The sequence below is a fragment of the Agelaius tricolor genome, unplaced genomic scaffold (assembly GCF_023055355.1).
Source record: "Agelaius tricolor isolate 1412-34295 unplaced genomic scaffold, bAgeTri1.0.p SCAF_2, whole genome shotgun sequence".
NCBI classification, from domain to species: Eukaryota; Metazoa; Chordata; class Aves; order Passeriformes; family Icteridae; genus Agelaius; species Agelaius tricolor.
The window spans coordinates 34,007,547-34,022,808 of NW_027269262.1; the positions used below are offsets into that span (position 1 = coordinate 34,007,547).

Consider the following 15,262-nt stretch of genomic DNA (forward strand, 5'->3'; position numbering starts at 1 on the left):
TTTGTGTGGCAAGGTTTTAGTACTGGGGAGGCTACAGGGGTGGCTTTTGTGAGAAGCTGCCAGAAGCTTCCCCCATGTCTGACAGAGCCAATGTCAGATGGCTCCAAAATGGACCCACTGGCCAAGGCCGATGGTGGGTCCATCTTGGAGTCAAGGATGGTGGTAACGTCTCTGGGATAATGTGTTTAAGGGCAGGGAAAAGGTATTGTGCAGAAGTTATTGCAGCCAGAGAAGAGAGGAGTGATAATATGAGACAATTCTACAGACACCAAAGCTGGTGCTCTGGTTGCAGGACTAGAGATTCCCTTGCAGGCTGTGGTGGAGACCGTGGTGAGGCAGTTGTCCCCCTGCAGCCCATGCAGGTTCACAAGGATGCAGAGATCCATGCTGGAGCAGGTAGATACCTGAAGGAGCCTGTGGCCATGTGGGAAGCCTACAGTGGAGTAGCTCCTTGCAGGACCTGTGGCCTTGTGGAGATGAGCTGATGTTAGAGCAGGTTTCCTGGCAGGACTTGTGATCCCAAGGAGCACCTATGCTGGAGTAGCCTGTTCCTGAAGGACTGGAGCCTGTGGGAGGGACCTGTGCTGCAGCAGTTTGGGAAGAACTGCAGCCCCTGGGAAGGAACGTGTGTGAGAAGTTCATGGAGGACTGTATTCCCTGGGAGAGACCTTGTGTTGGAGCAGGGGAAGGAAAACTCTTGCTGAGGAGGAAGGAGCAGCATGTGAGGAACTGATCACAGCCCCCACTCCCTGTCTCCTTGTGCTGCTGGGGGAAAGGAGGTAGAGAATCAGGAATAAAGGCCAGGAGGGAGGGGTAGAGGGAAGGTATTTTTAAGATGTGTTTTACTTCTCACAATCCTACTCTGATTTGATCAGTCATAAATTCGTTTCATTTTCCCAAGCAGAGGCTATTTAGGCCGTGACAGTAACTGGTTAGTGATCCTCTCCCTTCCTTATCTCAGCCCACAAGCCTTTTATTACATTTTCTCTCCCTTTACCTACTGAGGAGGGGAATGATAGAATGGCTTTGGTGAGCACCTGGCATCCAGATAGGGTCAATCCACCACACAAGAGGCAGTAACAAATATTACTCTTGAGAGTCTAAATCATCCTGTATACAATGTGGGTACTTTCCTAGGGAGAGAGGTAGGCAGGATGTCTTCCAAACATGACTTGCCAGTTTAACTCTTGTGTTTGTAGCAGGGGCTGTGAAATAGCTATGTTTCCTCTGGTTTTATTTATAGATGTCTATAAATACTTCCTGAAACCCAGTCTCTTTAAGTATCACTTAATTCTGTCATGCAAGACTTAATTACACTGACAATAAATAGACATTAGAATATTTTTAGCTAAGCATGCTGTCATGATGCTTCCTGAGCATGAAGCATATAATGACTTAAATGTCAGTATCTGAAGGCCCTCAAAAAGATCTGAAAACAGCTGCTCAAAAATTGCCACAACTGAGCTTGTTTCCTTAAATATGAAGTACTTGATACATTATGGCTATATCTGTTAGTTTTGGTAAAGTTTTTGAGAAAAGGCCATTATTTTTCTGTGGTTTCTCATAACAAGTGAAAAAAGAATGTAGCTGACAGATTCTTGAGGCACTCCTTAAACTGATTGTCTCAAATCTCAGGTAAACATTCCATGGAAATAGTGTGAGAGCTCTCATTAAACAGAGGGTGAGTACCATCAAAAGGACTGTTTCCTTTCTAGGACCTGATCAGTAAATCCTTAAGTAAACAGCATGTAACGTATTGCTCTTGTTCAAAGAGACTTGCAGGTAATCTTTTCAGCTGCTAACTCCTGTCCAAACATCACAGATGTTGGTGACTGGGAAATACATGATCAGAATATAACAGATTAAATATTTGGGAGGTGTTAAGTTTGAGGGAGGACTTAGATGATGTTCTTGGACTTGAGAGGTGTTTCCTTCATTAAAAAAAAACCTAAAACACAGTAATAGTTCTAGTCTGGTTCCAACTGGATGGACAGCAGGGGAAAAGCAATTTCTTGTAATCTGAAACATCTTAAATGTTGCAAATTTTACTAGTTCAGTTTTTATAGGCTCTTAGGATTTCTTTGGTTGGTTGTTGCGGAGAAAATTCCTTGTTAAGTTTCTTCTGGGTCTTTCCTTTTCTCCATTTAACTTGTCTAATTTTTTATCATTGTTTTAAGCATTGCTTAAAATTAAGGAACAAAACCTTTGCTTATTCTTTCTTTTAGAAGTCTTTCTTATTGGCCCATTAATGCTCCCTGTTGTATTTGTGTTCTGAGGCAATTATTATTGAGTGCTGGAATGGTTAAATAATCTTTGCCCTGCTTATTAGCATCACAGTTTCGTTCAGTTTGTCACTTAATGTACTAGTAAAATTCCTCTCCTTGCTAAGTTAAGATCTTGTTCTTTTTTTAACCCTGACTGTTAATTACAAGCTTGATTAAGTCTTGAAAAAGAATCCTAAACTGCAGTTGCCATTACCTCTGCTTTTTCAAAACTTCACTTGACATGGAGGATGTACCTGTCACTCTTAGCACTCTGTGAGGGAATGAGAATGCATAATTCTGAAAAATCTTTTTCATTGTTTGTAGAGCAGTGTTTTCTGCAGGTAGCAGGTTATGAGGAGCCCATCTTGTATCTGAACAGTTTTCCTCATGCCTTTGACATTATTACATTTGGTTTATGTGTAACTCAAGTTTCTAGAACCAAACCCAGCCCTTTTTTCTTTAACTGATCAATATTTCATATCTTTCTCTTTCTTTTATCATGACCTACCTACTTCTATTTCAGGGCTGTTTGCTACTTAGTTTTTTATAGGAAACATCTTCTGCAAATGTGATATCAGTATAGGCTGCTGGAAAGAGGTGTTACATTAAGCTGTTAGCTGTGATGTTTCAAACTTCTTGACCAACTTCTGTTTTGGTTCTCTCACAATGGTTGTTTTTAACTGTCAATCTATACAGTTTTTGGATTTATCTGAAAAAAGTTTGGAGCTCAACCACTTTCCTCCATTCCAATGTTATAGTTACTATACTGGCCCTAAGTTAGCCAGTCTGAGAAGAAATGATATTGCCCAGCTAAAAATTCATTATTCCAAGAGGTATTTTCAAAGCCTCTGTTGCTGTGTATAACCGTAGGTTGAGTTTAATCTTCATATACAAGCTACTCAAGTGGATGTCTAGAGTAGGCCATAGAATCAGAGAATGGTTTGGGTTAAAAGGGACCTTTCAAGACCATTTAGTTCCACTCTCCTGCTGTGGGTAGGGATACCTTCCACTAGACCAAGTTGCTCAAAGTCCCAGGTTGTTCAAACTACCTGGCCTTGAACTCTTAAAATGATGGGGCTTCCACAGCTCAGGGAAATTGTTCCAGTGCCTCATCACCTTCATGGTAAAAAAATTCCTTCCTTAAGTTCAGTCAGAATCTACCCTCTTTTAGTTTAAAAATGTCAACCTCTCTACTTCACTACAGGCCTTGGTAAAAAGTCTTTCCTAATATTCTTCAAAGCCACCTTTAAATGTTAAAAAGCTGCTGTGAGGTCTCCCTGGAGCCTTCTATAGACTGAACCACCTCAGCTCTCTCTGCCTGTCATGGTCAGAGGGTGCTCCATCCCTCTGGCCATCTTCCTGGTCCTCCTCTGAGCTGTCTTCAGTAGGTCCATGTCCTTCTTCTTTTGGGGGTCCCAGAGCTGTACGCCTCTCTCCAGGTGGGTCTCACCAGAGCAGAGTAGAGGTGCAGAATCCTCTCCTTCAGCCTGCTGGCCACGCTGCTTTTGAGGCAGCCCAGGATACAAGCACATTGTTGACTCCCATCCAGTTTTTCTTGCACCAGTTCCACCAGGTTATTTTCTGCTGGGCTGTTCCCAATCCATTCATCCCCCAGCCTGCATTGGTACCACACATTGTCCCAGCCCCAGTGCAAGATCTTGTGTTTAGCCTTGTTGAACTTCATGAGGTTAAGATGACACTGGTGATAAGACCTGTCAAAACAGCTGCTTATTCTTGTTTAACCTTGGCTGGGGGACTAGAGGAGTTGTTTTTTGCTGCAAAAACTATGATGCCCTCTGAAGAGAGTGCAAAAGAAATGATAGAAATGTAAAAGGCACTCGTGTTCCTGAGAGTGTTTTGTAAGACTTCAATAAAGGAATTAAGGCTGTGATATCTTCGTGGTTTTTATTATTTGCATACCTCTGCAGTAACATGGGAATTAAAATAAATGCCCTTGATGATTTGTAAGAGACAGTGGGATTCCTTTCACTCTGCAGTGTTATTTGCATATGCATTTTTTTTCAGGGTTATGCAGAACATGTTTAAACTTCTACTGGTGTAAAATGCTGTGGGAGGTAAACTTGCAGCCAGTATGTAAACTTGCAGTTTGTTTTAGGCCAGTGTTATTTTACATATACTTCAGGGAAGTCAATAACTGTATGAATGTAATACTAATCCAATATGGGTTACTGTTTACTTGAAAACAAGTTGAAGAAACAAAGTTGTGACCCTCTTTTCAGTTTGGTGTACTTCAGTGTTTGGACTAATGTTCTCAGTTGGCTTGCTAGCCATGCCTATTCAAGAATTCACCAGCTGGCACTGTTAGATTAGCTGCTGACAGGTATTTTTTAAATTCTGTATACCTGAAGTACCTACAATGCAAGAATTCAGGAGAGCTGTGTAGCATAGTTGTTTATACCTTGAATTTCACATAGGTCTGAATTTCCATTGAAGTGATGGTAAGTGTGTCCTTTGAGGAATGTCATTCCTCATTTAAAATGAATTTGAAGATGTTCAGATGTTTCCTCAGTTTACTCTCTATTAAGACTCTGTTTTCATTGTAGGAAGATCTTTTCACTGGAAAGGTATCCAAGGTTCATAGGCTTTGGAGTTGAAGTTTGGTGATCCAGGGGTCTCTTACAGGGACAGATTTGTTGTATGAACTGTATGGCCTTCCTTTAGACCTTGTGGCTTAGATACAAATTGGAAAAGTAGGGCATGTATAAGAAGGCAGTGGGCAGACAATGCATTTCTGTACCAATGTTTTGTACCAGAATAAAATATTCTTACATCTCATAGCAGTTCTTCCATTGGGCAGCACTATTCTCAGGTTTTTTGGGTTTTTGGTTTTTTCTTGTGTGTGCAAAGCACTCTATGAAGTGTTGATATTTCCTATTGCAGAGAGTTTAATACTGGAAACTTGGCTAAACCAGCTCCTGGCATTCAAAACCAGCCTCAGCAAGGTGTTAACACCACTCTTTTTCCTCCAGAGAGACGACTCAGTGATATCTGAAGGGTAACCCTTGGGCATTGATCAAATCATGAAGCAGAACAGTTTCTGCTGTGCCCTTGAATTTTTAGTGAGCATTACAGGTACAGCTTGTGTGCTCCTGTCCCACCACAGGCTTGACTGGTGGGAGAATGAGTGAATGATGATCTATGTCTTTTTGAGGAGTAGCAAAGACATCTGTGATCAAGCTGATAGAGCTGAGATGTTCAGACACTTAGGTAATTCAGGTAATTTTGAGATTCTCTAAACAGACATCTTTGAGCTCCTGGGGATGTGGCTTGCAGTGGAGTTCTGTGGCCATTTTAAACTATACTCCCACTGAAAAGAGCGCTCCTGCCCATCTTTCCTCAGGCTGGACTGTTTCCCTTTTGCCACCAAAAATATTCATGAAGCTGTGCAGTCAACCAGACTGGGGACCTGATTATGGGGAAAACTAAAACAACAAGCATCACCTCCACAGCTGAGGTTTAACCCACATCAGATAAGTGCGTTGCAAACATGAGAGTGGGAGACAAGGACAGGCAGGACTATTTTTGTTGGGTTTTTATGCTGGTTTAGGATGTTAGAAACTAGAGAGTTTAATTTCTCTCCTGCTTCTCACTAGAAAAGAATTGCAGCAAAAAATGTAAAGCTCATGTTTGTAATGCAGTTTATAGTCAGTTAATTGTGAGTTGCAGGATTGCTTACTGTTCTCATGTTTACCTGATGCCTTGGTTCAGAAGATGCTTCTGCAATCCTGCCTTTCTCCTCTGTGAGGGGAAAGGATCTCTTTGTTTCCTCATGTTTGTTGTTTTGGTCAAATCTTCAGTCTACTACAGCCAGCATGCAGCTGATCTCCAGTCCGTGTGATCCAAGAGGGAATGTATAGCACTTTGCAGTGGGCAGGAGAACCAAGTCAGGAGTTCAAAATAGGAATGTCCTCACAAATTGTTTTACTGATAACTTGTATCAAAATAGCCACCTTTGTCTAAATTCTAGGAAACGTGTGTAATTGAGGATGTTCAAGTTATGAGTATGGTGGATATTTTAATGAGGGGAGGGCTGTGTGTGTAGTGTGAAAGGCTGTTGAGATCCAGGACAGTTTAGTTTAATACTGCAAATGGGGAATGGAATAAAAATAAAAATCCTCTTTTCATGTGAGATAAACTGAGCAGATGAGCAACCTTAATTACACTTCAATGTTTTTTTTTGTTCTCTGAGAAGTTAAACGATACTTCATGACACAGCACAAAACTGAATTTTATTAGTGAAATACTGTAGAAATGTATTATTGAGTTCAATTCAGAACTTGGCTTTAGTGCTAAAGTTATAATGTTCTAATAAACAATTATTCTTGTTTGCAGATAACTACTCTTATTAATCATAAGGATAAGCCAAAGCGTTCCGACAAGACTCTGCAGGCAATCCAGCGAGTGGGCCAAGCCGTTAACCTGGCAGTCGGCAGATTTGTTACTGTGGGTGAGGCCATAGCCAACGAAAACCATGAACTGAAGGAGGAAATGAGTGTTGCTTGCATCGAGGCAAGGAGAGCAGGTATGGAGTTACTCATGAAATTGTACTGGTGCCATTTTTGGCACACTATTTTTAGTGTCAGGCATAATGTAAGAACTTTATTATTTAATTGCTTAACCTTCCTCTGCTGGTTCATTCAAGGCCTGATCTGTTCCCTGATTTTGTAACTTACTTAAATTGCTGTCATCTTACAAATGGGGAATGGAATTGTGTGTTGGCTTTGATTTTTATAGGATCATTTGCCTCAAGGAATTACCTGATTGCTCTTTTTTTATGATGTTACGACAGACAAAGAACAGAGTGTTGGGAGTACAACTTTAGAGTTTATTGCTGCCAAGGTAAAACAGTGGAGTATTTTAAGTTATTTGAGTGTTATACTATTGAGGTCACTGCATTCCAAATCTCAGTGTCTGAATGAAGGTCAGTGTCAACCCATATTTCATCAGGACTCAGTAAGATGACTCACATCAGTCATCTGATGACTCTCCTCACTAGAATGAAAATCATATTGTGCTTGCCTTTTTGCTGGATTCAAGTTTTGTTGCAAACTTGCTGTGTGTATGAATTGAATGTGAAGTGTGGATAATTGAGTTGCCTGCTGTCACTCTCCTTCCCCCAGAAGACTCTGTTTAGGCTTATAGGGGATTGCATTCCCTGATGCTGTAAGACAATGCCAGTGTTGTGCAAAAAACTGCTTTCCTAGATACTAAATACTATTCCTTGCCTAATATTTCAGTGGTCATCAGTAAATGCATATTCTTAGATCTGCAGTGAAGGCTTCAATATGACATGTAGTAGAATGTTCCTTTTGTCGTTAGTGGGGTGAGGTTTTGTTCTTGCTTTCACATACTTTTGGATTATGGGAAATTCTACTTGAAGCTTTCCCAATTTGAGCAGGTGGGTGAACCTGCAAGTGTGATACACATTCTGCTTGCTGTGGCTTCAAGGAGACAATCTTTAGCTTCTGTTGTGGGGACAAATGAATGACCCTTCAACATCCCTTCAACACTAATGTCTTGATTACTGCAGGATGGAACAATATTCTGCTCCAAGATGTGGGTTACTGTACTTGAAACTGATCTGTTAAGTTTAAAAGGGGGCTTGGGTGGCTGTTTGGTTTTTATCTTCGAAATTACCTCAGAGTTCTGAAGAACTTGTCTTTGCTGACCTAATGGTGTATGCCTTGTTGGATCGCTGTTCTGGCCTCAGACTTTGGGGATGCAGTTCATACTATTATTTGTGATTAAATGAAAAAAGAAGCTTAGAAATTGGGCATGGTGCTGTAAGAAATCCTCTGAAAATCTCTCAACAATGAATCACAATGTCTAGAAACACGCTGCTGATGAATGATTGTTCTTGTGATTTGAAGGACTATTCTGCATAAACTTTAGACTGAAAATTCCTAGTTGCTTCAGTAAACTTGGCTGCAAACAGAAATGTCCTAATTTAAAAACATTCAATTTGTTATGTGAAGCATGTGTTTTCTCTTCAGAGATCCAAGTAAAATGCTGACAGGACAAAATTGCCAAAGTTCACATTGATAATCTCAGCTGCTGGAAGAGCAGTGCAGTTGAATCTCTATTTTTTGACTTGCCAGTTATGCTGTGGTTAAGTATTTTTTTTCTCCCTATCACTGTATGCAGGAGGAGCTCATAACCTAAAAATAGTCTGGAATACTTTATCCCAGCAAAAGACTATAGTTCTTTTGTATTGAAAGTTTTATTTCCTGTTATGCAGTAATAGCCTCAGTCTAGAGGAGTGAAGATACAGCCTGTTTACATTTCTGTCAGCTTCACGTTTACTTTGGCATGGATCAGTTGTTCCCTGCATTTGAGATCTAACTTAGGGCTTATGTGGGAAATTCAGTATAGCAAACATGTTTGCTCCTGGTTATTTGTTTGATGGAGGGTTTTTTGTGCCAGTAGTATCTCTGTGGACTGTTCAGTGTTGGACACAGTAACATAGTCCTTTGAATGGATAAACATCCTCTGAACTCAGTTTCTGAACATGGTTATTCAAGTGCCATTTTTAATAACTTTGGTGTTCCCAAGCAAGCCAAAAAAATTTTCTGGACAATTATAGCCAAGAATATTGTCCGTATTAATGAACCCTATGTTCTGAGGGCATGGGCAGCAGAAAGCCTTTGCTCTTTAGGGCAGGGAATCTGATAGAGCTGTTCATACTTCTTTTTAGCCAATAAATTAGATTGTGTCTTAGGAATGGAGATTTTACAAGGCATAAAAGATTTCAACACAAAAGGATTTAGAACATTAAGCATCTCAATTTCTGAGAAGAGTAGGGAGTCTTTAAATCAATTGCATCTTCTGCAGAGGCTTTGAAGGATGACAGATGTTGTAGCTGTTTCTTGAGAAGGGTATAATCAGTGATTTGAAATGTTTCAGACTTGTTATGACTATTTCCTTGTAATAAACCTTGTAATTTGATTGACTCAAAATAGAATCCTAAAACACTGCAGAGGGTCATGTAGCAGATTTTGGGTAGCATTATTCTTGCACTGTGTCAATGTTTACAGTGACAGTATAGTAGTGGAATTTAACTTACAGAAGCACATTTTAGATGCCCATCTGTGATTTTTTTTTTTTGTCTTCCTTTTCTGTCTAAAAACTAGGAAAGACTGGCTAATTTAAAAGAGAAAGCACATGTCAGGAATAAGTGTCATAGCTTTTCCAGTATTCTCTGCCAGATGACTACATAGCCCTAAAGGAAGACATGGAGTAAAATAAAAGCAATAAATAGCTCTCTGCTATTTTTGCTTTGGTTTTAGTACAGAGAGAGCTAAATTAAGAAGGCTGAAAAATGGAAATTTAAATGGATAAATGGAATCACAGAATAACTGCAGTTGTAAGGGTCATTTTAACTCCCAAGAACGGAGATCATGCAATTTCTTGTACACTGCTCATTTCTTACTTCTTTCTTCTGCCCTTACATAAGAGTGTTTGACTACCTTTGCTGTGGCAAAAGTATTTTCTTACGTCTTGTTCCATCACCACACCTACTGGGATCAGTCTGTCTGTGTCTCCATACCTGCCCCCTAGCGGGATAGATGAAGAGCCCAGAAAGCTCTGCCACTGACCTTCCCTTCTTGGGGCAGAATAAACTTCCTCCCTTGAAGCTCTCCCCTATGTCACTCGCTCCACTGTGTCAGCTGAGGTGTTGAGGAGCCCAGAAGTGGACATGGTGCTCCAGATGCTGCCTCACAAGTGCCAAAAGGAAGGGAAGAATCATTTCTGCAGCCTTCCACATGCAGCTGGCCATTCATTATTGCTGACTCCTGTTGAACTCTTTGTTGTCCCCCATGTCTTTCCCCATGAAGATTCCCTGTTGACATCTGATCTCAGCATGTAGGACTGAGTATTGTTACCCTGGCCCAGATGTGGTATTTACTGCTCTTGTTGGACTTCACAGATTTTCTATCAGATGATTTTTTTCAGCCTGTTCCTCTGTCTAGCCTTCCACAGTATCAGACACTCCCCCACTTTGGTGTTGTTCACACACTTGCTGAGCATGCCTAATAATCATCCAGGGAATAGTTTGGATGACTCCTGTCAGTCCCAGAGGTACATCACTGGAAATTGACTGCCCAGTGAACTTTGTATCTGTTATCAGCATCCCCAAGCCCAACAGTCAGGTTCATTTTCTACCCACCTTTTTGTTCACTTAGTCCATATCCCTAGATGAAGCTATAAGGAAACTATGGGAGATCCTGGCAGGGGTCATGCTGAAGCTGAGATGCACAGCATTTGTTACTTTCTTTTTTTAAAAACAGTGTCATCTCATAGTAAAAGGCACTCAGATCAATAAGGGACTATTCACTTTGGCAGGTCGGTGATGGCTCTTCCTGATTGCTTTTTTCTGCTTAGTGTGGTAATGTCTTCCAAGATTATTTTAATGGTAATCCTGGAGGCTGATGTGAGGCTGACTAGCCCACAATAACCTGGGGTTTTTTTGTTAACCTTCTTTGACATGGATGGGACAGTTGTCTTTCTATCATTGGAAATATCACCCAATTGTCATAATCTCTCAGTCATGATAGGAGAATTACAGTGACACTGAACTGTTTCTTTGGCATGCTCAGATGTGTTTTAGGGACTTGTGTATACCCAGCTGGGTATAACTTCTCTAGCTCCATCTCTACCCTAACAGGTCTTGTTCCTCTTAGCTTACTCCTTTTTTAAGCTTAATTAAGCCCCTACAGGGCTTAATTCCTGTTCCTGTAGTTGCAGATCTATAGGCAGAGAAGGAAGCCTTTGTTCTGTTACCAGAAGTCTTGAGTTTCTGTGGCTCTCTGGAGCTTTTGACAGGCAGATACTGCAGGTGTTTCAGTGTTCTCTGATAACTCTTTCTATGACTAGCTGCTTCACCTATGACTTGATTCATCCTCTAGGAGGAGAATCCCATAACATAAGAAATGGGATAATGATGTGCATCCTTTCTTGGCTGCCAAAAGAACTTTGCATCTGTTTTAATTGTTCTCTGTGTGATTCTACAGCATTTTATGTTGTCACAGATATTGTGAGGTCCCAGAAATAGGTTAATCTGCTGACAAAGGTGAAAAAGTAGAGATTGGTGTGTAGTGAAATGAATTGGACTGGAGAAGGCAATGGCCAATGTGTTTTACTGTCAAATGATCTCCTTACCTGACTGGAGACTTGTCCTACAGCTTTGCTGGGAATGCCTCTCACTCTTTGAGCTGCAGCTGTACTTTTATAAGTCCTCTTGCTTCTATCCATTTCCAGGGCCTTCAGCTGTGGAGCTCACTGTCTCAGACTGTACCATAGTACAGCATATGGGTGACTGATTATTTGGAGCATGCCTTTTGTGACCTGGCCTGGTCCCAGCAAATGTACTGGAAGTTCCTTTCCATGATGCAATACTATTTAGGCAGTTTAAGAACCCAAGGGATTACAATTATCAGAGGAGAGAAGCACTATGAAATGTGGAGCTCTTTGATTTGAAGGACTGTCAGGCCTTCCTTGTTCTATAGTGCATGGTATTTCTGGGGTACCAGAATAATGCAGGTTCTTCAAATGGGAGCACTGGCTTTATCAGGCTTTTGGAGTATTTTGCCTGCTTAGGTAAATTACCTTTGAGGTTTTGAAGATGAGTCATAGGGAATTTGATCAAATCTCCTAGGTTTTATCTTTAAGGATGATCTATAGGTCAGCTGTAGGTTGATCATCCTTGCATGCTAACAAAACTCATGTCTTGGAGCTTGCCTGAGTCAGTCTCCCAGCAGCCCTTCTCTGGTTACAGACTAACAAATTGCTCTTGTCTCTCCTGTATTGCACTATCATCTAAGGTACTCCAGAAGATTCAATTGGATATGGTCTGTGTTTCTTTCTTGGATAAGGAAATCCATTAGCAGCAGTGGATGTAGAGTTTTTACCTGCATAAAAAATAAAAGTGGTCAATTAAGCCTTTTAAACTGTCTATTTAACTAAATGCAAGTTGAATTAAAAGGTGGTGCTGAACCAAAAATCAGCACTTCCTTGCCTTTTTTTTTCCTCTCCTGTCTCTGACAGTGCCCTGTTTAGTGGCCCTCCTTTGAATGTGAAGTGCAGTAGTCTCACTGTAATGTTTCAGTCCTCCAAACTGTGAAGTTATGTTTGGAATCTCTTTATTATTCATGCCTGGAGACTTCTACAGGAATAGGAAACCTATAAATTATGGGAATGCTAATTGAAATTTGCAAAGTGCAGGGGAGTTCATAGTTCTTTCTTCCTTGCTGCATCCCACTCTGTCAGTGGATTGATGCTGCAAGTGTGGGTACTGGTGTGACTTTGGCTATTAAAATCAGAAAAATACCTCCCATGAATGTTTTCTCCCTCCACACTCCTTAATTCTTCCCATCACTCCCCCCTCAAACAGCTGTAGATTACTGTAAGGAAATTAAGTGTATGTTACAGATGGAAGAATAAGGTAGTAGTGAATGGTAATCCACATTTAAATATGGAGAGGGTGCCACCAGCAGTCAGTCGAAGGAAGTAAAGTGAAATAAAAAGAGTTGTAGATAGCTCTGAAAGTGTCTTATCCCTCAAAGGTAGAACTTAAGAATGTTTAATAGCCCAGTATCTTTCTTCTAAGTATGGAAAGTCACTTTATTTTTTTTTTCCTTCTAGGTGAAACAATTGCACAGCTTACAGATGTGGCAAGCTTGGATCATCCAGAATCTGATAGCCACATAACAATCTTTACGGACAAAACGGGTGTGGTGAAAGCTGCAAGGTTGTTGCTTTCTTCTGTCACAAAGGTGCTGGTGTTAGCAGACAGAATTGTTATTAAGCAAATTATAACTTCCAGGAACAAGGTATTGTAGCTTCTTTTCTGTTATGTTTAACTGATACCTGTAGTCAGTGCAAAAGAGTGGTGGTAAATGTGATATTGTCATTGTCTCTCTGGAGGAATTAGAAAATAAAGAGATAAAATGAATGTCTTGCACATACTTGTTTACTTAGCAGGTATCTGAGAAGGGATGGCTCTAAGTCAGTAGGGCTAAAATAACAATTTTTATTGATTCTGCATTTTATGTCACCCACATTGCTTTATTCAATTACTGTGTTGGAGAAGATGCTGCGTTACTGCTTATTTAACTTTAAATTTGCTGTGAGGTGAAAAGTGTGTCTGTTGATAAAATGGTCAATAAATCTTCTACTTGCTAATGACAGGATGTTTGTTCTGTCAGGATCAAGACAAGGAGAGCATTATGGGATCTAGGCAAAAAGCAGTGAGGAGTGCACATAAATGTCTGTTCCAGTGAAGTGAGATTTACAGATGAAAAGGTTTTGGTGCAGTTTAACTTAGGTCTTGAAACTTAGGATGAAAAGACTTGGTTGGTTTAAATAATCTATGAAGGCCCATTTAACCTCAGATATAATCTGTTTTATGCAGTGCAGACTTCACTCTCTTGCCTGTAGGATATTCTTCCATTTTTTTTGGTCACAATGTGCTAAAACAAAAATAGAAAAATCCTTTATTTGAAAAATGAGAACCTGATAAGGCCTGGGGGTTTCCATTAATTTTGAGCTTGTAATCCAGAGCAGTGCCCCTCTTTCCACTTCCTATGTCCCGGTTTACTTTCCAGACCCACTGGACTCTTTTGCAGCACCTAGATCCAAGGCACTTAGTTCAGCCCAGGATTCAAAACCAGTGAAGTTACCTGCTTCTCTCTGGCTTTAGACTTGGCAGCACTGATCTCCTGTCTTTGTACTCATTTCTTCTCTCAGCAGTTGATTCAGTTGGCTGCAGCATTATCAATATCAGTTTTCTGGAGTTCTTTGCAGCATTGGTCTTTTTCTGCACTGAAGACCAGAATGGTGCATTTAATACCTTTTGCTGCTTTTCTGCTGTCATCTGCAGCCAAGCAGTAATCCTAATTAATTTACCTTTCCAAAAGTGGCAGGTTTAGGCTATGGAGGAACTGTGCAAATGCACATATCATGAAAGGATAAGGAAGGAGCAGGCTAGGTTTCTGATAATTTTAAATATATATGAAAATATTGTCACACACCACTGGGAATATAGTAAGCATAGGTGTAGCATTTAATTTTGAAAGCATTTCAAGCAATCTCATAGTCTAGACTGAGTGTTTTTGACTCTGATAGCCATAGGCACAGAATCTTAAAATATCCTGAGTTGTAGGGGCCCAAGTACAATTCCTGGCCCTGCACAGAACACCCCAAGAGTGTTGTCATCTTATTGTAAATCTCCCATACCTTCTCAGTGATTTCTCATGGGCAGCTCCTCACAGCACAACCAACAAACTCCAACTCTCTCCTCAACCAGCTAACCCACTCTTCTGTAGCACTCATCCTCTTATTGAACACAGCTGTGGCCTATTAAGGGCAGGCCTGTTCCTAATCTTTGGTGATCAGTACAGCTGCAACTCCTCAGGTGTGAGACTGCCTTCTGCACTATCTTTATTTTCTTACGTTCTATCCCTCCACACAAGAGTAACACCATGTGCCCAAGAGCACTGTCCAAATGCTTCTTGTCAGACTTGGTGCTGTGACCACTTCCCTGGGGATCCTGTTCCAGTGCCCAAGCACCCTCTGTGTGAAGAACCTTTTTCCTGATATCCAATCTAAAACTCCCCAGATAAAACTTCAGGCCATTCCCTCAGGTGCTTTCACTGGTCCTATCACAGAAGAGATCAGTGCCTGCTGCTCCTCTTCCCCTCACGAGAAAGTTGTAATTGCAGTCAGGTCTCCCCTCAGTCTCCTCTTCTTCAAGTGACCTCAGCTGTTCCTCCTATGGCTTCCCCTCAAGGCCCTTCACCATCTTCATAGCCCTCCTTTGGACACTCTCTAATGGCTTAATATCCTTCTTATATTGTAGCACCCAAAACTGTCCCCAGCACTGGAGATGAGGCTGCCCCAGTGCAGAGCAGAGTGGGACGATCACCTCCCTTACCCAGCTGTCAGTGCTGTGCCTGATGCCCCCAGGACACAGCTAGTCT

The 15,262-nt window shown here is 41.0% G+C and overlaps 1 protein-coding gene across 1 annotated transcript in view; it reads left to right on the forward strand.

The window, feature by feature from the left end:
* Positions 1-15,262, forward strand: part of CTNNAL1 (catenin alpha like 1) — a 58,249-nt gene that overhangs the window by 14,993 nt on the left and 27,994 nt on the right. The window contains exons 2-3 of the mRNA XM_071455630.1: positions 6,618-6,807; positions 12,927-13,114. Of these exons, the coding sequence (XP_071311731.1) occupies positions 6,618-6,807; positions 12,927-13,114 (378 nt within the window). The remainder of the gene's footprint in view (positions 1-6,617; positions 6,808-12,926; positions 13,115-15,262) is intronic.